The sequence below is a fragment of the Astyanax mexicanus genome, chromosome 10 (assembly GCF_023375975.1).
Source record: "Astyanax mexicanus isolate ESR-SI-001 chromosome 10, AstMex3_surface, whole genome shotgun sequence".
NCBI lineage: Eukaryota > Metazoa > Chordata > Actinopteri > Characiformes > Acestrorhamphidae > Astyanax > Astyanax mexicanus.
The window spans coordinates 23,116,361-23,141,425 of record NC_064417.1 but is presented as its reverse complement, the minus strand read 5'-3'; the positions used below and the strand labels follow the sequence as shown (position 1 = coordinate 23,141,425).

Sequence of the window (25,065 nt, the reverse complement as noted above, 5' to 3'; positions counted from 1 at the left end):
ATGTAACCAAAATGTATACCATAAAATATTGTAGCATTGCTGTGAGGATTTGATAGCATTCAGCAATATGAGCATTTGTAAGCTTAGTTGTTGGATGATTAACACCCCACCTTATTCCTAACTCATCCCAAAGGCAGTACAAAATGTTTGTTTGATTGTCCTGTTGGATTGTCAATTCTTTTCTACAGAGACTAGACAATGTGTATTTGCAAAATATCTAAAATCATCATTAGAAGGGGTGTCCTTAAACATATGGACATATAGTGTGTATGTTAGGTGTTTAAGATAAAATGACCAGTGAAATTCACTAATAAACATCCATATATACGTGTGTGTGTGTGTGTATCTTACAGTTGGTCTCCCTTGGCAGGACCAGTTTCCTCCTCACACTCCTTCATTTTCCAGTCCATAATGTAGCCAATCAGAGGGCAGGTGAGCAGGCACAGGAGCTGCAGTGTCCCGAAGATGGACGAGTAGAAGCTCACTGGAGAAACAGGTGCAAATCAGTACATGTAAAAAAAGACAGCGATGGATGCTTTAAATATGTATTTATTTTAAATTTAGAACATGCTAGTGCCCAAATACTTTTAAAGCTAGCTATTGAGTTGGGGAATTGTTTTTGATGGTTTTACTTTTCCCCATAAAAGTGATGTAACTTGCATATGCCTCACCTTTCTTCTCAGCCTCCCCAAGCTCAGAAGAGGCTGCAAAAGAAAAAAAAAAGTACATGACTCAAAGGACCCAAAGCATCAGAACAGAAAACAGATATATTTTTACACAAGCCTTGTACACAGACACAAATGCTGGAGAAATATGGACATATGTTGAGATGTTGTGTGTACACTTAAGGTCAGTTTTGCCATGCGTGACCATGAACTCCAAAATCTTGTTCATGGCTCCCATGAAGAAGATGATACGCAGTTGAGACATCCCCATTGTAATCAGACTCCAGAGGAAGATGGGAGAAAACACTGAGCGTCTAAATGGAACGGAGTCTGTGTGAGAGAGAGGATTGAATGCATGTTAAAATATTAGCAAGCATCAGGCCATCTTCACATATCTGCACTCTGTTAAAAAAAAAAAAACCTTTTTAGCTCCTTTATCTTTAAGGAGTGTATAGGTACACTTTGTAGGTATATGACTTAAACTCATCTGCCATTCATCAGTCCGTATTCTACTTAAAGGACCACTATTGGACTAGATATTAAATGGCTGGTTGACCCTTCCTAGTACTACAGTAATCGGGCTGCACTATATTGGACAGATTTTACACTGCAGTGTTTTTTTTCGTTGATATATATTGCGATACTAAACAATGCAGCCCCACCCCCACATTGTCTCGCGTCAGAGATGCGGACCTATCGAAAACTGAGTCAGCGCTTTACTGTGCACCCACATTGAACGCAAGCGACAAAGCAGCCGGAACTCATTCATTTTCAAAGAGAGCGAGCGACACTGGGCGACAGGCAGCAATGAGACACAGACAGCTTGCAGTTTATTAAATTTGCTCATTAGCTAACTATGGCACATTCACACGGATATGGAAACTGAAAATGTGAATTAATGGGCATTTTACCTGGTAAAGAAATAAAATAAAATAAAATAAGCACTAACGCTTTCATATTAAAATGATTCAGAATGTACTATCCCTAATCTTCAGTGCTTCAAACATCAGGAAAATGTTTGAATGCTAATGTCCGGCCCCCACTGGGAATGTCATTTTATAAAACCATATCAATTTTCAGCTACAGCTGCATGCATGGGGATTTCTGCATTTATCTGACTCTTAAGTGAACGCTGTTGGCCGTTATATGGAAGCCTGAAGGAGCGGAGCTGAAAATGAAAAGTAGCCAATAACGTTTGGAATTCAGACATTATTAAGCCTGGTTTAAGTACCAGGTCTGTCTTTTTTTGTCCCCTGAAGAAATACCTGGTAAAACAGAGACAAGGCCGACACAGTTATGTCATTGTCTCATCCACTGAAGAACTTCATTAGATTAGGTGAACTCAGTGGCCCTCTGACCTACATGGCACTGCTCCCTCTACCCTTGTTCATGTGCTACAGAAATCTAATCTAACTCATCAAACGACAGCCTAACTTCACCTGGGATCCGATCTGGATGCTTGTGTATTAGTCATCCAGATCTGATGATCCTACATGTGGTTGCGCTGTAGTTGAGAATTTTCACACCAGCCGCAATTCTGTTTCTCTATGCTCCTATAAAAATCTACACAGAAAAAAGGTTTCTTCTCTAAAGTGCAAGTAAAGTCTGTTTTGCACTACAACTAGGACATTGTTGTATTTCCAATGTTTTAATGTTCATTATTTACAGTATTTGTTAAATGAACTGATGTTTATTGAATGGTGATGCCATCAGTTCACAGTACTGCGGAGCAGCTATAGCAGAACACAGAATTCTTGTGCAGATTGGCTACATTAGTCCATGATGCATGTATACCTCAGGAAGTGCATTTTATATTGTTCACATTGATACAAAATTATACTGTATCGACCAGAATATTAAGAAATATATTGTAATATTCATACAAAGCCCTAATTACCATGTTGATGACATGCATATAACATATTTTTATCACTATAAGGTGCACTTAAAACCCTCTTCCCAAAAATTGTCATTTCGCCTTTTTTATTTGTGTGCCTTGTATGAATGTATGAATTTTACCAGTCAGGTTGTAAAGAGTAGCATTAGCATTACCCGCCAACCACACTAGCTCTTTCGCCGCTCAGAGGTTTGTATATCAGACTGTAGTGTGCCCATTTATTGTGTTAAAACAAGCTACGTGGTATGAACCGCTAGCTAATACCGCCTTGGCTTACTGGAACACTCGTGCGGTTAGCCGCTGCTGCTAATGCTCCAGCTAACGCTCCAGCCTTAGTGCTGGAGACAATTTGGAACATTAAGATTACTGTTAATATATACAAGTGCTTTACTCATCCAAATAAACAGTTCTCAGGAGAGAAATCTGTGTAGATTAACATCCACAAGCACTCATTTGATTTTAAAAGAAAATGTTTTTATTATTACATTTTTGTTTACTTAGCTAAGCAACCCCCATCACCACCCAGCGGCAAGACCTTCTGAATTAGAAGTTCCTTACTAGTGTCTCTTAAAATGTGCCTTATAATACGGTGTGCCTTATGTATGAAAATAGATCAGAAAATAGAAGTTCGTTGATATCGCGCCTTATTATACGGTGCACCTTACAATGCGGTGCACCTTATAGTGCGAAAAATATGGTAGCCGTGCCATGGGGGTGTGTATGTTGCTGTGGGTAACTCACGTGGTGTGTTCTGGGTAGCATCAGTCAGCTTATCAGTGGAGTAGTTCACCTGACCTTCCATTTTCTCTCTTGAGGCCAGAGTGTGTTTTTGTGACTCATCACCTGCACCCATCTTCTGCCTGAAAGAGAGAAGGATGGATTAAAAAAAAAATAATGCACTGCATAAAAAAATACTCATACTTTTCTGTATTTAAAGAAGGTTCTGAGTACAGTCTGAGTTAACAGAGTGGTTGAATGAAAAAGAAAAAAAAATCCCAATTTCTCATTAACCAAAAAGTATTGGTAATTGAATTATAAAGACAGTAGTTTTGCACTGGAGCCAATAAAAGACTTATATAGTTTGTAAGAAAATAATGGAATTCAAGCACCTACAATATTTTTGCTTCTACAAAGTAACATGAAAGTATGAAATCACAAAAGTTAGGCATGTTGTTTTAGTCAGGTAAAATGTTAATTCTAAGCAACTGCATGAAAAGTCCATTTGGAAGCACTGTTGTCTAGAATAATGAACCCAGTTATGTTCATTTTAAAGAAGTTGTGTAGAATAGAGACTGTAGTAATAGTAAGATTATTATCCAGAATTTCAAAAGTATATGTTGGTAACAGTTTGTAATATTACTGTCTGCACTGTTAAAGTATATAATTATGTATAAAATAAACCATTTCATATAACAAATCTAAAGTTCAATCCCCAAAAATGTTTTCATTTTGTCCAAAGATTTTCTTTTCCTTATTCGAATACAGTAATCAAAATATTACTGGAATTCACGGATATTGTGGTGTCATGAATGATTTCTGGATGTTTAAAACATCAGTCATGTGCATACTAGGAGTGTCACCTGGGCGGCAGTGGTTTAATTACTTCCTGTTTTAAATTAACATTTCACATTAAGAGAAACTACTTAGCATGGCATTTAGTGTGACTCATGATATGATAGATGATATACGGGTTTACACTGACATCTCTTCCATCTCCTCTGGTGTGGGGAAAGACTCCACTGGCCAATTCAGGAAGCAGTTGAGGAAGACCAGAAGAGCCAGGCCTGCCCAGACCCACATGATCACACTGAACGACACACCAGCATCATGAATAAGCTGAAAAAGAAAAGAAAGACAGTTAGAGTGTAAAAATGTTGATAGAAAATACAGCTCTGGAAAAAAATAAGAGACCGCTTAATGATGAGTTTCTTCGGTTTTACCAAATTAAAAACATCTGGAAAATAATCAAGAGGAAGATGGATGATCACAAGCCATCAAACCAAGCTGAACTGATTGAATTTTTGCGCCAGGAGTGGCATAAAGTTATCCAAAATCAGTGTTTAAGACTGGTGGAGGGGAACATGTCAAGATGCATAAAAACTCTGATTAAAAAACAGGGTTATTCCACCAAATATTGATTTCTGAACTCTTAAAGCTTTATTAATATGAACTTGTTTTCTTTGCATTATTTGAGGTCTGAAACCTCTACATCTTTTTTGATATTTCAGCCATTTCTCATTTTCTGCAGATAAATGCAAAAATGAATATATTTTTATTTGGAATTTGGGGAAAATGCTTTCTATAATTTATAGAATAAAACAATGTTCATTTTACTCAAACATATACCAGATCAGAGAAACTGAATCAGAAACTAAGTGATCTTTTAATTTTGTCCAGAGATATATATCTTGTTTTTGTGGCACTCATCCATCCACATATATCCATTTGTTTAACCCTAAGAAGTCTGATTTAAAACCAACAAAAATGATTTGTAATTTTAAATGAATTATTTAAAATTAGCAGAAAACTAGCAGGTACTGTGTGTAATAGGATGATACGACTGCAACAAGTCAGCAGGTAAAATCCACCATCAGCTGAGAGTGCTCATTACTATTATTATTATTATTATTATTATTATTATTAAAGCAGAAGCTTTTAGGAACCACAAAAACTCAGCCACAAAAAGTTACAGTTGGGGTGTCCAAGCGAGTGATAAGGAGCAAAGTGCAAAAAAAAAAAAAAAAAGGTGTACAACGCTCTAGTGATCTGTAACTGCAGAACTCCACACCTGCTGTTAGGAGCTGAAAACTCTACTCTAGATCAACTCTACAGTAACGCCTATGGATTTCTAACTGGATGTATTAAAAAAATATTTTTGTTTATTTTTATCATTGATATTTTGACATTTAAGTCCAGTCATTTGAATGTAGGTGTCCCAATACTACTCATTTAGTGCAAGTAGTATTGGAGAAATATACATTTTGTGTACATTTTATCCTCATGATACACACTAAGCTGTTGTAAACATACTGTGGGTCTCATCAGTGCTTAAAGAACATAATCAGCTCTTTTTAACCGGATGTAAGGCCCATCAAAATGTTTTAATACATGTTGGAATGGTAGTTGATAGTTTTGGCATATTGCCACCCATGCTGGAAAACTGGCAATCAAAAAGACAGTAAACACTTTAATGCTTCTCTATGATTCCTAATATAAACCATGTTAACCTCATTTCTGATGCAATAGTTACGAGACCTTGCAGTTACGAGACAATGCAGTTACGAGACGCTGTTTTCTGGTACTTGTCAGAACACATTCTCGTGCTCACACACATTCCTCCTTAATTATCATGTGGTATCTGTTAGACCAGCTGCCTTTTTTAAGCTAAATTAAGAGAGAACATATTATTGGGCACAGTGGTGTTGTTATTCTACACTGACATGCCAAGTGTCAATGTCCCATGACTAGTGTACCATGTATATATCATGGAAGCTAAAGAACTCCACACGGACCTGTGAGGTATGCATGTGGGGCCTCCTGCATTGAATGTAGATGTGATTTCTGCGTCGGCTGCCTCGTGTTGCTACAGAAAATTTTACCATTCGAGAAATGAACTCCACAGGACCTCTGAAGGTGTCCAGTGGTATCTGCACCAAGACTAACATTAGCAGCAGATCATTTAAGTCTACTGAAATCATCCCACTAGACCTGTCTGATGTTCTAGAGATATTCTGACCCAATCATGTATCTATTACAGCTTGGTTCTTGTCAGAGTGATTCAGATTCTTATGCTTAACCATTTTTGAAGCTTTCAATAGATCAGCGTTAAGAACTGACTGTTTATTTGCTGCCTAACATGTGGCATCCCAACACGTGAAGTGAAAAACATGGATTAAATGCATCCACTGTGGCATATGTCAGTGGTACTAATGTTGTGGCTGATCTGTACATTGGTAAAATATACATTAGCAAGTGAAATATAATATTTCCCATTTTGAGAATATTAATTAATATTATAAGAATTAATCCGGTGAATGAATAATATATTATAATTAAACATACGTACACAGCTCATTAAATTCATACCTTGACTCCAGGGAAGGTAACAGCAGACGATGCATATGATCCAATCATCAGTGACATCACTGTAGAACTAAGACTTCCAAACATGTTGGGCAACTGCAAGAGATAGAACAGAAAAAGCATTTATATTAGAACTGAATTAGGTATACATATTTTTCCACTATAAAAAAGGGACAAAAATTGTCAGTGTGCCTTATAATCCAGTGTGCCCTATAATCCGGTGAGCCTTATGTATGAATTTTACCAGTCAGGTACAGTGTAAGGTGCAGTAAAGCCACAGGAGATATACAGGAGTTTCAGTTTAGTTCTCCAGCACCATGGCTGGAGCAGCATTAGCATTACCGAGCTAAGAGGTGAGTATATCAGAGTGTAGCCTGCTGCTAAGTTCTCCTAGCACTGCTGAAGCAACATTGGCATTAGCCGCTAACTGCCCTAAGCACTAGCACTTTTGCTCTGCAAAGGTAAAAATCTCGGACTGTAGTCTGCACATTTACTGTGTTAAAACAAGTTACGTGGGACAAACAGCTAGCTAATTTCACCATGGCTTACCGGAACACTCAGGGTTCCTCTGTGTAGCCCTGAGATCTGGAAATCTAAGCTTACTGTAAATAAACTGAAGCACTTTACTCACCTAAATAAACATTTTTCGGGGGAGAAAACTGTGTATATTAACATCGAGCGCTTGTTTGACTTCAAAATATTTTTTTTAAGAGATTATAGTTTTGTTTACTTTGCTTTACTTAGTTACCCATCCCACCGAAACCACCACCACCACCACCACGGAAACATGGCAACATTCCATATGTTCATAATATTGTGTCTCAGAACTGCCCTCCAGTTTATGCATTGCCTAAAATCCATGCCAATGTAAAGAATGAATAGAAGTATGAGGACATTAATGGTTACAATGTTTAAAATAGATATATTTGTTTTTGTACAATATTATTGTGTTATTATGCTACAATATTGCATTTATTAATGGTCACTCAAACAACTCTAGTCTAGGAGGGCTAACTTTGATTTGCACAGTTTAAGAAACCTTTTTAAGATTCCACTGGAGTCTACCTGTACCGTGTTAGGTTTGCTCTGCCATCTCTTTTCTGTGGAAATCGCACAAGCATGGAGCTTCAGACCACTGTGTCAAATAACAACAAGGTGATAAACTAGCAGCAAGAGGGTGTGAACAGGTTCCTGCTGGCCTCTGTGTATAAAGCCGCTGACACACAAAGTTCTTGGAAGAGGAATATTCTCACGTTCGTTTTGCGGTTCAAGCAAACATAAACGCGAGTTCAAGAATGTGACACAACTGCACATGGCAGTACTAGCATGTGTACTCTCACACTTCAGTTCATTGTTGCATAACCATGTGACAGTTCCAGCTACTATCCTTAGTGCCAAAAAACAGAAATATCCAACCCTCAGCATCATGTGAGTAACGTTCTGTGTGCTCAGTGTTCTGCAACACTGATGAAGGACTTGAGGATGACCAACACAAACTGTTCAGCAAAATAGATTCAGAGCTTCTGTCTCTGACTTTACTTTATCTACAAGGTGGGCCAACTACTCGGTACAAGTGTGTAATCCGAATTAATTCATTCCGATTCTAGAACCTGGCTGAGGTGTTTATATGTACATTCTCTGTTTATACGCACGCTACAAGTAATCCGATCAAACATGACACGCATGTGTAGTGTCGCTTAGTGTAACCATGACAATGAGACTGACCATCAGGTAATGTCAGCCAGTGTGAGAGGAGCAACAGCAACTGTCTAACTAGCAATGTTTCCAGATTTGCAATTTCTTCTGTGCGCGCACACACAAAACAGCACACCCAAACACACACACACCAGAGGCCACTGAGGGCATTTCCTGTAGTCAGCCCAGAAGCTCAACAAATTCAGCACAATCCAACAGCCTGACTCAGGATCAAGGTTAAGTAGAGCAGTAGACACAACCCACAAGAGGTCTGTGATGCTGTTTGGGGTCAACTGTGGCCTAAAGCTTAGAGAAGCACATTTAAAACCAGAAGGTTGCTGGTTCAAATCTGGGTCATGGCTGGGAAACACTTCAGTAAGGCACACAACCCAAACTGTGCCTTTAACCACTGCTCTGTAAAGGCGTTCACCATCCCATTCCCTATTGTGTGTTTACTGGCCTAAACAAGTCAGGTCAGGTCAGGTTAGTCGAGTTTAACGCCACATCAGCTCGTCAGCTATTTCGTGGCAGGAAAGGTAACGTCTATTCACAAGGTTCTATGATCTCGTCCTCAGAAGAGGACTCGTAGGTCGGTAACAGTACAGACACATTCACTCACACACTCACACCTAAGGGGCAATTTCCAACCAAGTTCCAATTAGCCTGAACGTGCCGTCTTTGGACTGTGGGGGGAAACCGGAGAACCCGGAGGAAACCCACGCAGACACGGGGAGAACGTGCAAACTCCACACAGAAAGACCCGGGTCGCCCCAGCCGGGAATCGAACCCAGGCCGTCTTGCTGTGAGGCGGAAGTGCTACCCACTGCGCCACCGTGCCGCCCGGCCTAAACAAGTCAAATGCAGCGGTTGTGCCATTGTATTGTAATTTAAGGCAGGTCCCAATTTTATCCCGATTCTAATCCAGACATATTATGATATACGGGCATCTCTATTTTAACCTTAATCCATTTCCAGTTCTTTGTTTTTACCACAGTGTCCAAGATGTCATTACTGGACATTTTTCACACCCTCTGAGAATGATCTTCACCGCTGTGGGCTAACAGAACAGTTTATAGTCTGCAGTGTGGAAACAAATTACAAGTGTAGTGGTGAGCGATATGGACCTAAAATAATGTCACAATATTTTAGGGTATTTTTATATTTTTGGTGATAATATTTTTAAAGATATCACAAACATTTTCCATTTGTATTTTTTTGATTATATTCAATAACATACTACTGCGACAAAACATGCATTAGTTTTATTTAGTATGACATTTAGTATATCATACATTCAGTAGAAAAACATAACTTATCAAGACCTTGATTAAGTACAAACTAATAATAGTACAAAGTAAATACAAAAAGTGAATACACTAAGCATTTTATTTCATTTCAATTGTGTACGATACGATATGGCACATCCCGTTACAGTAGAGCATAAAAACCAACTATATATTGGAAACTATATTAAACTATTATGGAAGTACTAATAATTTTACCAGCTGTCCACATAGTTTATCATCTGTTGTATTAATGATTTTACAGTATCTATAAGCAACTCATCTTAGGATTCTTATATTGGACTGTATCAGGGGGCAAAACAACTGGAAGAAAACCATGAGCAAGTATGTGTGACGGGTATGACCTTCTTTCAATAACAAAATAGCACAGTATAAATCTCTCCATGCTGGTACTAACCCATATGACCATCACCGGACCAGAGGGGTCCGTGCACAAGGTGTTCCGTGCACGTGTGTGCCGCATGTTTTTCCAGTGATGAGGCATTTGTGTGAGGCAAGTGTGTGTGCATGCATTCATAAGATGTTAGGGGTGGGTGATATAGACACACACACGTATATTGTAAGTCGTAGTTTTCTTAAATACAAAATGTGCCTTTTGAAAATAAAAAACAGGCCAATTTACAGCCAGTTGTATTGTAGTACACAGTGTGTACAGTGTGGGAACAATAAAGACTGGTGTGTGTCCTTGTCTCTTTTTAGGCAAAGGAGAATGGGTGTGGGTGGGGGTGTGTAAGAACTTCTGCTTGTGATTGGTGGAACCAAATTTCCCTGCTTAGTCATCTCTGCCCATTCTAATACATTCTCCTTGCCGTGACACAAACACACACCTCTCATACCAGTCATTACTGAACTCGTGTTAGTCTGCCAATAAAAACGTCACAACAAAACACTTCAGTATCCCCACTGCCGTCCCTCTCTCCCCTCCAGTTTCCTACCGTGAGAGAAGTGAAGGTCAGACAGATTCCTCCGAACCCATTAAGCGACAAAGAGGGGAAGATGAGGGCAGAGAGGACTGGAAATAAAAAACAGAGAAAGAACAAAGAGGAAATGGTTAAACACAGAGTGCACACAGTTCCATATATTGTTTGGTATATTCAGATAATACTAAAATTAAATTTTTATTTTGGCAAACATTAACCAATCAAAACATGTTATCCTGCCACCAGTATTATCTCAGTATGAACACACCACATTTACACACATTTGTGTGTGTTAGACTGAACATATTTTTTGCGCTGTTTTATAAGGTGTACTATCAAATTACAAGTGTTATCAAATGTTGTTATTAGTAATTATTTATGTACATGTGTATGTTGACTTACCGTTGGGATGATATGCTGACACAGACATCATTGCACAGGAGCAGGCAAAACATGCACTAAACCGAGAAAGAGAGGCATAGGGAAAAAGAGAAAGAGGTATCAGTGATACAAATTGTGATTTCGTCCCTTGTGATTAATTAAACCTCTAATGCACAGCCAAATCTACTACATTATAGTTTCTTTAAATGATGCAACCGACTAGAATGCTCAAAATAACATAAAGAGTAGTCCAATAAAAAGTGAGTTACAATAAAGCACCACTTGAAGGGGACACATTTTGATGGTTTGAGAAAAAGGTCATGTTATTTATTTACTGTTGAAAAAACTAAGGGCTGTTTAATATACGTGTGAGTAATGTTCTATGATAATAAATCTACAGTACATTGGAATGTAATGTTACAATGACTTTAAAACTCTTCACTTGATGAAAATGTATGAACTGTATAACAGAAGACTGGCTTAGTATACACAGTATAGATATGCATAGAACCTTATCAGCCACACACCCACAGACACACCCCTCCAAACTGACCCCATTTGCTCTAGTAACAAACTGGAAAGCAGCAAAGCAATTATTCAACAGGAACTTGAAACTACAAAGACAAATTTCAGTTAAAGGAGGCAGAGATTTCTTGATATAGTGCTTCAGGGCTGTCTGGAGCTCTCTGTGATGTTTTACCTCAGACAGAAACAACCCCCCCCATCCCATCCCCCACTTTAGTCAACCAGTTTGATGGTCGTTTTTGTTCAGCTTTCTTCTCTCTGAGTCACTTTTAAACACTTTCTATATATTTACAAAAAGTCCAAGCATGCATAAATGCACAAAAATAGCGTTTCAGAATTTGCTACTGCAATGTGTGCATGTGCAATAGTCAAACCCTGCACATCATGCTACAACTTGCTTGATATACAAGTAAAATGCTCAGTGTTCTTATTTTCCATGGCATATCAGATTATGTATGTGCAAATAACAGTTATTTACTGTATTGATGGCCGTGCGATATTGTTAAGAAAATAATCTTGATATTCTTCAAATATATGAGCAATTTTTAAATACGATTTAGATTTTCAGTTCTTAATTTTTTTTTTTTTTTACGAATAGTAAGCAGCTTTAACCTTACATGCAGCATTTATATTAAACCTGGTGCAAACATAACCTCTGTGTATTTCAGGCTATTGAGATCCCTCTAAATGTAAAGATGTACAATATTGATTATACCATTTTGAAAATTATATTAAACAGTAATTATATTAATCAAATTAGTTTGATTAACCTCCCAAATATCAAATGTCAGAAAAAAAAAAAAATTCTGACTTCAGGAGAACATTCCTGTATTTTGTATACAGATTATTTATTACTAATGTTTATAAAAATAGTTTTGTTACATTTAAATTATGCTAACAACAAACTTCTTTATCTTGGGGTATTTCTCCACTTTTAAACTGTGTTTTGGCTCATGCGTTTTGGTTTGGTTTGTCTCCTTTTGTTTTTCCTTTAGTTGAGACATTACACAGTGTGTATTACTGTTGTGATAAACTGTTGTTTGTGATTCTTTTTATGTTGAATACTTTCCTCGTGCCGAAATAGCAGAAAAACAACTGAAATTAGGGACTACACCAAAGATATTTGTGATTTTGAAAAGCTTCAAACATGTGGTGACGTTTAACTCAACCTTTTCCCCCATTTGCCCACAGGACAAATGGCTTAGTCTAGGACACAGTAAAGCTGTGCTTTCCTCAAGGTCCTAAAACATCTGGACAATTCTTACTGGCAAGGTGTTGTCAACACAATGCTAGAGATTTTATTGTCCAAGTTTATAAAGGTGTAAGATAATATCAATATATTAAAGAATTAATATATAAGATAACATAATATAAAACCTCATTGATCATTACATTTATGATGTAATGAATCGTAATGTATCATCATCAGTATCGCCAGAATCTTACTACCAATCAATCGCTGTGGACCTCTGACATCAGGGATGAATACATATAACAAATGTGTGTGTGTATACTTCGCTGTTGAGTCAGCTGAAGCATTATTGTAGAAACAAGTTCTGTATGAATCATTTGTAGGTTGTAGTGAAGAATAATAAAGAGCACAAACTTTGTCGAAGAGCGAACCTTCAATCACCCCCTGCATTGCAAAATACAACACCTTTAGCCGATACCGCCAACAAATTAAGCGATAGGAGGATAGCATTACCTATGCAAAGAAATCACTATTTTTACACCATTAACAAGCACAAAATACCTCCACACTTCATTGGAGGGCACTGATATTTGAAAAAAGGCACTGAGAACATTAAAAAGATCAAAGATAGTTCATTAAAAAAAAAAGACTGTTTATATACTTACTACCTTGAAGTAATTCTCTAGGAGCCGCCATATTTAAATTAAGTCATGATATCAAACAAATAGTATAACATGAATATACAAATGAATAGGTAGGATAGGGGAACATATCGCAACATTAATTTAATTGGAAAATGCATGAATTCCAGCTGTTGCTGAAAATATCTCTATACTATTCATGCATTTACCCTACCTCAAGGTACTGTGTGTATAGACAGTGTTTTTAATAAACTATCTGTGCCCTTTCTCAGTTTCAGCACCCTTGGAATTCTACTTTAAGCTTGTTAATGGCGTAAAAAATAGTTTGTTTTTTTTCCAGGGCAATGCTGTGCCCCTAGCATTAACTAACACACTGCTAGCACTGCTGGAGCAGCATTAACATTACCCGCTAACCGTACTCAGCCGTTCAGAGGTGAGTATTATTGGCCTGTAGCCTGCTGCTAACCCCAGCTAACACTGCTGGAGCAGCATTAGCATTACTCACTAACCACGCTTGCTCTTTCGCTGCTTAAAGGCGAGTAGAACAGACTGTAGCCTGCTCGTTTACCGTGTTAAAACAAGCTATGTGGGATGAACCCCTAGCTAATATTGCTCTGGCCTTACAAAGTACTCAGGGTTCCTCAGTGTAGCGCTGTCGGGCGGTTAGCCACTAATGTTCCAGCCTTAGTGCTGGAGAAATTCGGCAATCTAAGCTTACTGTAAATAAATGTAAGCATTTTACTCACCCAAATAAACAATTTTAGCAGAGAAATCTGTTTAGATTAACATCCAGCGCTCGTATTTTTATATTAGAATTTTGTTTACTTAGCTTAGCTTTACTTAGTTAGTTACCCCCCCACCACCACCCAACAGCGCTAACTGCTGAATTAGACACTCCTTATAGTGTCTCTTAAAATGCACTTTAGAATTCAAGATAAAAGGATAAACTAACAGATAAACGTATTGCAATGCAAAATTGAGAAATAACATATTTAAAATAGATTTAAGGGGTGTCGTTTTTGCAGTGAATAATAATTATTATGTTGTGTGTACTGTACTTTTCCCCCTCTATTACTGTTCTCACTATACAGTGGAGTGATTGCTGTTCCAATGACCCTCTGTCCAATTGCTATAGTTTGAATATGTGATTACTACCATGAGCTTCATGCACCATCTAAGCAACCTCCTCGTGTCCATATTAGTTTGTCCACAAGCATATATAGTGTACGTGTGTGTGTGATTCTGCTTGTACCTCCCAGTGAGGCGCAGGGGTCTGGGGCCGAATCGGTCCATTAGGATGCCGAGCGGCAGTGTTGCAGCACTAAGCAAGAAGGAGCCGATTGTAAAGCCAAGGTTCAGCATCTCTTCCTGCTCCACACAGCTTTGCCGACCTTCTGAAACATTGGAGTGCTGACGAGGGTCCACAGTCTTGTTTACTACAACAAAAAAAGAAAAGAAAGTCAGCACTGACAAAAGAAAGAACTGATCAGTTTATAGTTTATTAATGACCTGAGTAGCTCAGGTTTCTCATGGCCCCTGGGTCTAGTTTCAAGGTTTCCACTGAGTTTTGCTCTGACTGGTAGAATGTTTCTGCCAGTGTCTCCATCAACCCCACTATACTAGCACCATCTCTGCATGTTTTAGTGCAACACAACCCAATCTCATGCTTTCTTGTGTTTTTTTTTTCATTATTATTTTGTCTGCAGCATGCCTGGCAACCACCAGGGCTTCAAGTTTCTAGGCTAACATACCTGTGCAGAGGTGTGAGTAGAATCCCTCCATTTTTAGCATGATTAGCAGAGACCCCCAGCCGAGCAGAACTGCAGAAAAGCACAGATTCTCCACCACAGCCGTGCAGGCCATCCACCATCGCCTACGAAATGCTTGAGTGAGTGAAGGAGCCATTTGTCTAACAAAGAAAAGGAGAGAGAAAAAGATTAATGCTGCACAATATATTGTTTCAAGGTGGTCACTGCAATGTATGAACACAAGATGTAAAACACAAAAGAAAACGTTGCACTATTTTCATTGTCCCAGACATATATGTACTAGGGCTGCATGTGTTTGTAAAATAACTCCGATTGCAATATGTTTTTTCATATTTAACTAAAACTGGAATGAAATTGGGGCTCCGAGTGGTCCAATCTCATTCATGCAGCTTGCCATTGCCTACCAATGCCCCAAGAGAGCAAAATTGGCCTTGCTTTCTCTGGGTGGGTAGATGGTGCTCCCTCCCCACCTCACTCCAAAGGGTGATGATGTCTGCAGCACAAGGCGTCTGTGAGCTAATGTATCGGAACCGAGTCGCTGTGCTTTCCTCTGAGTGTGCTGTGATGCTACTCGGCAATGCTGCATCAGCAGAAGTTCGAAAAGAGGTAGTGGCTAACTATACATGTGTTGGAGGAGGCATGTGCTAGTCTTCACTCTCCTGGTGTGTTGGGGCATTACTAGTGATAGGGGGAGTACTAATGAGTGGGTTGGGCAATTGGCCGTGAAAATTGGTGAGAAAATGGGGGAAAAAATTAAGAAAAACAAAGATTAATTAAGATTAATTGTGAATTTATTGTTGTCATGGTAAGTTTTCATTATAAAAACGTTGATAACATTGTGAATAACAGCAACCTAATACTACATTACCAGGGTGCAGCAACAGAGGAAGCTGCAGACATAACGAGACTGGAGGCAGAGCGAGGTAGAGGCCAAGAGTTTCTTAATTTATTTAATTTCCCATTAAAATCAATATATCCAACAGAGGTCTTGCACATTGCATTTTTGTCCTTATTGAACATCTCTACTTCAGAATGTGTCAAAGTGAGTTTTCTGTTTTTGTTGTAACCTATTTACATATTTGTTAAAACTTTTGCTAAAATATACACATACTCTATCACAGCTTAGGAAGCTGGATCATTGACAAGAAAAAAAAAACGAACAAATGGAATAATGAGCTGAGAGGGAGCGAAAAATCTGTCTTTTCACTTGAGTGAAAGCAAGGTCAAGAGGAGAGTGTGTGGGTTACCCGCCCAGTTTGTCCGAGTGTCATTGTGTTTAATGTGATTAGGCGCACCCCACCAGGCTGCTTTGTCCTCAACAGTCTGGCTTATGAGGGGATTTCTATTGAAACTCACACGGCCTATTAGCATACGCCCTGCCCCACACACAGACTCGCACACATCCACATGTCCCTCAGCCCATTTCATTTCCTCTCAATTTCAGATTCTGTGTAAAAAAAAGAAAAAAAAAAAAAGACAGAACATTCCACGTTTAAGTGGATCATAAAGCGTCCAATTGTGTGCGTATGGGCCCGGCTATGGCCGATGGCAATTACGGCTCTGTCGTATGGTTTAGTAGTGTGTGTGGAGTGTGTATGTAAGATTTGGTAGCATTACTCCAGCATTTTCTGTGAGCATGCAGACACACTTAGACATTAAGCCTTTGAATGAGCATACTGAATGGCTGCCCTCAAACAACCTTGGTTACATATTTGTTTCATTGCGGCAACTGAATTGAGTATCACAATTAATACATCACTTAATAGTAGTTATTGAATCCTTTACAGGAGCTACGCAAACATTCATAGAAGTTATTAATTCACATAATGTGAATTAATGTGAATTACTAAATCATTTGTAGACAGTGAATCATTGTCGTAACAATGTTTTAGTTGTTAAATATTTATAGTCATTAAAGACTCATTTATACTATTATTTACTGAACATTTTTAGCAGTTTCCATATCATTTAGAGCAGGGGTGCTCTAAACTGGTCTCAGCCCTGGATTTTTTCATGGTCACCAAGTCACGACCCACTTTTATAGAATACAAACCAAGCTAATTTATTTTTGAAAAATAAATAAATAACCCATTTAAACATAAATAAAGTGAATTTAAGAGCAATTTTTAAACTACATGTATAAAAGATACTTGAAAAAAATTTAAGGCTATAAAATGATATTAGAAAATTAGACATTTACAAATAAGTAAGAAACTCACTCAGTTTCTTGTTTTCACAATGTAAAATACAAGTACAACATCATGATGATGATTGAATAATGATCATTAATTATTTTTTAAGTATTTCTTTTTTTTACAAGAATTCCGTGACCCACTTTTGTGTCCCGACCCACCAGTTGAAAATCGCTCACACTCACATGCCAAAACTCATGGGACAGAAACTAGTAACATGTAATTTTGGCACGGCAGTGTATAGCAGTTACTGAGTTGTTTCTAGGAACTACGGAATGCTTAGTATCAAAAGTCAAGAATAAGCACAGGTTTCAATTGGTTAACACAACACACACAGCTGGGCGTTCTTTTAACATCTGTGAACCGGACTGACTACTTTAAGATTTGTGAATGAATGAACAAGGTGTGAATTCTGATGATCAGGAACTACTTTGAAACATGTGCCTGCATACAGTATAAATTGTCCCTCCAAGGGTTTATAGGCACCTGCTTATCCAGTGTATCGTCAGAAATGTAGTGAATTTTCGGGGAATCTTTCTCCCTTTACATCCTTCTACATTAGCATACTCTGCTATATGATTTACACTAGATCTTTTTGTAGGATTTCACTGTATTTAACCCCTGATCCATGATTATTAGCTCTGGATCACTCACAGATTACTTTAATTCATCTCAGAGTTACTAAATGGAGCTCCATCGCTCCAGAAAATTAGGCTCCACTAAACAGGTCCACATCCATATGCTGGGGCCTTTAAACCCTTCTAGCTGAGGATTGGCATTTGGCATGGTGATCTTAGGAGGCTCATGTAAGGCTGCTCCAGAGTATCCCATGCATCCCACTCAGCAGAGATTGTACAAGCTGTACATATTTGAAAGAGTGTCTATATTATTCTGAACATTTTAGAGACTGTATGTGTGTGTGTTTGAGAAAACAACTGCTGCTAACAATAACTTCTGATCTACCCCCTTCTGATTTCTGTACTCTCTCACCCCATTGTGCTCGACCTCTAATCACCCTTTCTTGCACAGAGAGCCCGGCGGGGGTTGTCAGTCCCCAACTGTGAGGGGTCAGATTAGTTGAGACATGAGAGAGACTCAACAGCAGCCAGTTGCTCCAAACTCAATGGCTCTGACCTTGCAGTCAGCTTTAGCAGTGGGGGATCTTCGGTATTCATACCAGTACAGCAGTGTAGGTATTGCACACCACTACTGAGATTTGAGTCTACTAAGTTCCAGCTATTTTAACTTACATGATGAATGCTAACTTGAAGACGTATTTCAGCTGTTTTTTGCAAAGTTTCTAATTATTTAAATTGTTCAAATGTAGTTATTGTCATTGAGAGAGGTGTGAGGTGAAATGCACCATTCTAAGGAAACGTAAATAATAATAATTCTTCACAGCAGTGGTGAATGGAAACAGATGTCCAAAGACTTTACAAAGCCTTTAAAAGTACCCTATGATTTTCTCAATCCGGCGGACAAATACGGCATTACAGAACCAAGCCTTAAAATGGATTTTAGATAAAAAGACAAAAACAAAACGGGGAAAAAATCAAGAACTTTAAATGGGGGATTTTTTTTATTATGAAAATAAGGTAAAATTTCATAGAGCTCTTGATACTAATGCTGCAATTATGCGGTGTCATTTTATAGTACGTTTCCGCTCTAAACACCACATTGACCCACTTGGAGGTTGGAACCTGAAGTCAGACACACTAAAACATTCAGTTCAAACTGGCCAAGCTGCAATGTATGTGCTACTTTAACAAGGCTTAACAGAAAAATCAATGCTAAGACATCAAATAAAAATGGAGAAATTGTTTGTTAAAGTTTTAAGAGCATTGTTTTAAATCATTATAATCAAAACAAGTGGTATTTTGAATAAAAATGTCTGGAGTTAAACAAAAGATGCAGAGCTTTCAGACCTTTTTAAAAGTTTAGATATCAATACTTGGTGAAATAACCCTGGTTTTTAATCACAGTTTTCATGCATCTTGGCATGTTCTTCTCCTTCACCAGTATTACACACTGCGTTTGGATAACTTTATGACACTCCTGGTGCAAAAATTCAAGCAGTTCAGCTTGATTTGATGGCTGGTGACCATCCATCTTCCTCTTAATTATTACAGAGGTTTTCAATTTGGTAAAATCATAGAAACTCATCATTTTTAAGTGGTCTCTTACTTTTTTCAAAAACTGTATGATGGCAATGCAAAGCAATGTATTAGTTAATGTATCCTACCCAAACAAAAACCAGGGTAGCTACTTTTACAGACTTTGTAGCTTTTTACCATCATTACCAAGACATATAAAACAACTCAGAAATCATTCTGAACTACTTTACTAACATTACAAAATCTTAATTAAGAACTTATTCTACGTAAACACAATCCATTATCCAGATATTGCTAAGTATACGGAAGATATCCTGACAGTAAACTGAATTAATAAAACCCAGGGCTAGCTCGCTAGCTCATACCAGAATGAGCCCAAAAATATACATTTGTCTCCTGAATTATTGAGGAAAACATGTTTAAACGGTTGAGTTAGTACACCACATTCACACACGGGGTTATTTGCACCCTCCAAATCAGAAAATATGCGAATTTAGGAGGAAGAAAACTGCCTTTGTTCCTCAGAAACGGGCAAAGTTGCTCATGTTGGTTGGCACACCCAACAGAACCAGTTTAGGTTAGCTTAGCCCATAGACTGTGTACAGCGGCTTAGCCCATTCAAACAAACGGCGCACAAACAAAAAAACTTAAACAGAAGAGTTAACTACATCCTAGTAAGAAAAAGAACAGAACTATATGCTCTTTTAAAGCTGTGGTTTCTTGTGTGATACAAACGTTATAGTCGTGTAAAGAATCTAATTATTGAAGCTAGTTATATAAACCGAGCTAGCTTTAGCTAGGTTAATGTTGTTAGCGTTAGTTAACTAAATGATCGAGTGATGCTGGAATGTGCCACGTGTGTTGTGCGCGCGGGCTAAAAACAAGGAGATAACTAGTTATCTGATCACTCAGATGTTTAAAAGCGGACACACTCTCTAGTGTAATCATTTAATTGTATTATTAATAATAATTTTAAAAACTTACTTCATTGTCTGTCCTCTCACACAGATGTCAGAGTGCACGTGCTCCTCCTTTAGTTCCTGCTCTCTCTGAGAGTTTCAGCGCTAAAACAAACAAAAGAAGTTGAACAGCTGCTTTCTTTCTCCAGATACTTAAACCGCCTTAGGTCTCTAATACAACCTGTAATTTATTTATTCAGACTTCATTAGATGTTCTGTCTCGTCCGCAGAGGCTGAACACACATCACACACTGCGACTAAACAAGTTTTTAACTCTTTTCTTTCTTCCTTCCTCTGAGTTTTTTTCCCTCAGCCTCCCTGACTTTAACTGGCGGGACTTGGTCGTGGTCTTTTAACGACACTTTAACCCTTTAGACTCCCTCATTCGAGCTACAGTCCAGCAAGAGCTTCTGGTTGAGAGCTGGGGCAGGAGATCAGCAAAACATGAGGAAACTGGGACTGAGATGCTTATTTTACCTCAAGTGACACAATTTTATGAGTAATTGTAATGTAGTATAAATTCTAATTGCAGACTTAATTTTACCACAATACTATAATTATAACTTTCCATTTAAATTAACTGGAATTTGAACTATTTCAGGATATTCACTGGACTTCAAAAGCTGATGTATTTCACATCTGCAATATTTTCTACAAGTAAAAAATATAATTTTACATACCACTTTAATTCTGGTTAGTAAAAGGTTCAGGTCCACAGATTCGAAATGAATTCTAAGTAATTCTATTCTAACAATAACAGATAAATGCTAATCCAAGATATTTACAATTTAATTTTGAATTTAATTAATAAGCCATTTAAAGGTCTCATTCCATAGTTTTTTTTTATTTATTTTAAAGCTCACCTTCCGTCGTTTTTTCTTTCATTTTAAAATGTCTAGTTGTGGTCTCTAGTATGAATGAATGACATGTGAGCCGTTTTTGTAAAAAAAAAAAAAAAGTGCTCAGGTGTCTCTGTATAGCTCTTTTTTAATGGACTGTTTTAGGGGTGTGTCCAAAATGACCGGATTCCAGTTTTGCTCATGAATATTCATACATGCAAACAGCATGCAAATATCTCTCCTCTGATTGGCTAGGAGCACTGCGACGCCCCTCCGCCGCTCTGCCGCTCACTGCCTCCCACCTCCTAACTGATGAGCGGTGATGTTGCGTCGCTTCAGCTCCGCCTCTGGGAGTTTCTCGAGCCAAGGTGGGCTGGTCTGTGAGTTTCTGCCTACGTAGGCAGAAAGATAATTCAAAATTCACCCGTTTTTCGGAGGGGGGGAGGGGGGATTTCTTTGCTTAGCTCCTGCAGACAATGGGGGCTGCAAAACAGTTTAATGTGCAGGTGTACACATTCAACTCGGAGAGACCTACTGTATTCCACAAAAAACAAGAAAAATCGGATTTTCGCGGAAGGTGAGCTTTAAACAGTCTAGCTGTGGTTTAAAAAAAAAAAGTGCTGCGGTGTTTCTGTATAGCCCTGCTTATTTCACTGAACTAGTGGTCTGTAAAGGAAGACAGGATTTGGCTCATGCTCATGAATATTCATACATGCAAACATATTGCCTCTGATTGGCACTTCAGCAGAGAATGCTACCTGTCCCCGAAACAATTTTTTACATTACATTTGGCAGACGCTTTTGTCCAAAGCGACTTACAATAGTCAAGTACAATGTAAAATAAGTTTAAAGGTAAAACATCTTTGGATAGGGATAAAAGGAGGTCAAAGGGGAATAATAGGATAGAGGAGTGAAGGAGGGGAAGAAGGAAATGAGGTTAGAAGTAGTTAGTGTGTTAGAGGTGTTAAGAGAGTAAGTGCTCTTTGAAGAGCTCTGTCTTCAGGAGTTTATTAAAGATAGCGAGAGATTCTCCTGATCTGGTAGTGGAAGGTAGTTTGTTCCACCATTGGGGAACTCTGTATGAGAACAGTCTGGATTGCTTTGTGTGAGTGTTTGGCAAAGCGAGGCGACGTTCATTGGAGGAGCGCAGCGGCCGGGAGGTAGCGTTAGCTTTCAGGAGCAGGTAGGAAGGAGCCTGTTCTGTCATCACCTTGTAGGCGATTGTAAGAGCTTTGAATTTGATGCGAGCATCAACTGGTAGCCAATGGAGCTCAATGAGCAGCTGGGTGACATGTGCCCGTTTTGGCTGGTTGAAGACCAGACGTGCTGCTGCGTTCTGGATCATCTGGAGTGGTTTTACTACACAGGCTGGGAGGCCAGTTAGCAGGGCATTGCAGTAGTCGAGGCGTGAGATGACGACCGCTTGCACCAGGAGTTGGGTGGCCTGTTGCGTCAAGAACGGTCTAATTTTTCGGATGTTATAGAGCGCAAAGCGGCAGGACTGAGCAACTGAGGCCACATGGTGCGTGAAGGAGAGTTGGTCATCAACCAGAACACCCAGGTTCCTAGCAACCTTTGTCGGTAAGAGAGAGAGAGAGTCGATACTTATAGAGAAGTTGTGTTGAAAAGATGGTTTTGCTGGTATAACCAGAAGTTCAGTCTTTGATAGATTTAATTGAAGGTGATGCTCCTTCATCCATGAGGATATGTCAGAGAGACACTGCGATATCCGTGCAGAGATTGAGTGATCTTCAGGTGAGAACGACATGTATAGCTGGGTGTCATCAAAAATTTTACAGCTGTAAAACTCAAAGGACAAAATGTTTTCAGATAGCACTGAGTGTTAGGTAAAGTTAACTCTTAAACTTCGCTTAACGTCAGACTCTCATCGAATCAGAACCTCAGACGAGAAGCCTCGCAGCAGAAAGAAATGTTATCAATGCCACGGGGTAAGCGAGGCTCTTCCACCTCACCCCCCTCCGTGGCCGTGAGGCACGGCTTTCCCCGCGGCATTTCAGCTAAACTAGCGCTACTAAACTCTTACCTCAGACTTGGTAATTCGGTGCTTGGGCAGTTTCACCATGTTAAAGCCCCAGAATTCACTCAGTGTTATAATATCCAATGCAAACAGCGCCCACTTTGAACAGTGTTCTGTAGAGTTGTGCTACCTTGTCAAACTGTGCTTCTCTAGTGTAGATTTAAGGTCTCGGTAAAACGCGGAATCAACTGGACATTCGATTCAAACCTATAGTTACTAACAAAAGATAGGTAACGTTAACGAGCTGGTGTAACCAGAGCTGTAAGCTTTTTAACCGACAGTGTCGGCTCTGCTAGTTGGGCGAGGCCATGAACTCACGTGCTGACATAGACACGGTGCTTTTCTTGATCAACTCAGTTTTTTTAGGCTTTTTATTTTACTAACTACGGCAGACATTAGGGGATGAGGAACAGTTTCATGTGCAGCATGCATACACAACTCAGAGAGACCTATAGTATCTCACAAAGATCAAGAAAAAGGGGATTCTAGCGGAAGGACACCTTTAGGCCTAAAATACAAGCCATTTATATGTGATTGCCATAGTGTTGATAATTGGTTTCTAGATGGTTGTTACTGTGGTGGCAAATGATCAATATGGTATCCTAGGTGGTTACTATGGTATTGTTACATGGCTACCACATGACTGCTATGATGTTTCTAGGTGGTTGTAATGGTTTCCCAAGTGGTTGCTATGGTGTTGCTAGATGATTGCTGTGGACTCCCAGGCAGTTGCTATGATGTTCATACAAACAAAACAAGTCCCCCTCCCCAAATCAATACAAACCCCCCAAATTTTCCTGACACACCCCCAACGACACTTAGGAGGGTGAGGACAAGTGCATGCCTCCTTTGATACATGTTCAGTCAGCCCAGCCTCGTTTCAAACTGCTGCCAAAGCAGCATCATAGGCAGCCAAAGCATGCTCAGAGGATAGCACTGGATTCCCAGCTCTGATACATCAGCTGACTGATGCCTGTACCAGTAGCCAGATTTACACAGGGAGGAATGAGGTTAAAAAGCCCCCCCACCCCTTCTACCCACCCAGAGAGAGCACTGATATTTGTGCTACTTAAGTATCTCCTATGCTGATGCCACTTTTGCCTTTTCTCACTATCTCACTCGTTTAACCTACAACCTACTGCTGCTGCTCTGCTCTGAGGTCTGTCAGAGGACTCCAGAAAGTGACAGTCAGAGTAAATGATTAATAAGTAGTGTTGGAGTGACATCTGCTGGTCAAGCCTGGCACTGCAGCTGGAACATCCACACCCATCTGAGGGTGTTGCTCAATCAGTCACATCTCTCTATTTCATCATTTACATTCCTCTCTCTCTCTCAACATCTTACTGATGATGACAGACTTAACAGATAAGAATGATGTCAGGAATCTCAGGGTAAACAGAGTTTTACAGAGTGTGTGAGTACATGAATTGATCCACACTTTTTGTTTAAATCATATACTTTTTTATTAAAAACAAATATAGAATCTACAGATGTTAAAGAGCCCAGATTTTACATTTATTCAATTTTTCTTATTAAGCTCCGTTTATTAAAAATGATTTTTAAAATATGAGCTCTGTTCTGACTGGCTGCCGTCTTCTGTGTCTTATTTAAAAGGTGCTCAGAACTGAAACATATCTGAGAACTGCAGTACGAATGGGTGCGTGGGTGGCTAAACTGCATTAGAACTGCACTTCAGAACGAGGTTTTTACATCTTTTCCACAACCACAGGATGTGTCTTTTCACATGGTTGTAAAACAAATGAGAAACTGGGCTTAAATAACAGTAATTATCCAATAGCCTCTTATCTATTTGATTAGTTTTTTGGACAGACAGTGTAGATAATTTTTGTC

The 25,065-nt window shown here is 38.9% G+C and overlaps 1 protein-coding gene across 3 annotated transcripts in view; it reads right to left on the bottom strand.

Moving 5' to 3' along the window:
* slc43a1a (solute carrier family 43 member 1a) overlaps positions 1-21,299 on the bottom strand; it is a 29,559-nt gene extending 8,260 nt beyond the window's left edge. Inside the window, exons 1-12 of one of the 3 annotated variants that reach the window (XM_049484169.1) lie at positions 21,201-21,299; positions 20,363-20,442; positions 15,055-15,212; positions 14,556-14,739; positions 10,967-11,022; positions 10,580-10,656; positions 6,649-6,741; positions 4,265-4,398; positions 3,304-3,422; positions 843-995; positions 672-704; positions 352-484 (exon numbers count right to left, since the gene is read on the bottom strand). In XM_049484169.1, coding sequence (XP_049340126.1) covers positions 352-484; positions 672-704; positions 843-995; positions 3,304-3,422; positions 4,265-4,398; positions 6,649-6,741; positions 10,580-10,656; positions 10,967-11,022; positions 14,556-14,739; positions 15,055-15,212; positions 20,363-20,367 — 1,145 coding nt within the window. In that variant the 5' untranslated portion in view covers positions 20,368-20,442; positions 21,201-21,299. Of the gene's footprint in view, positions 1-351; positions 485-671; positions 705-842; positions 996-3,303; positions 3,423-4,264; positions 4,399-6,648; positions 6,742-10,579; positions 10,657-10,966; positions 11,023-14,555; positions 14,740-15,054; positions 15,213-20,362; positions 20,684-21,200 lie in introns of those variants that run through there. The other 2 variants (XM_022683507.2, XM_022683506.2) reach the window with 2 other exon arrangements.
* Positions 21,300-25,065: the final 3,766 nt, after the last annotated feature.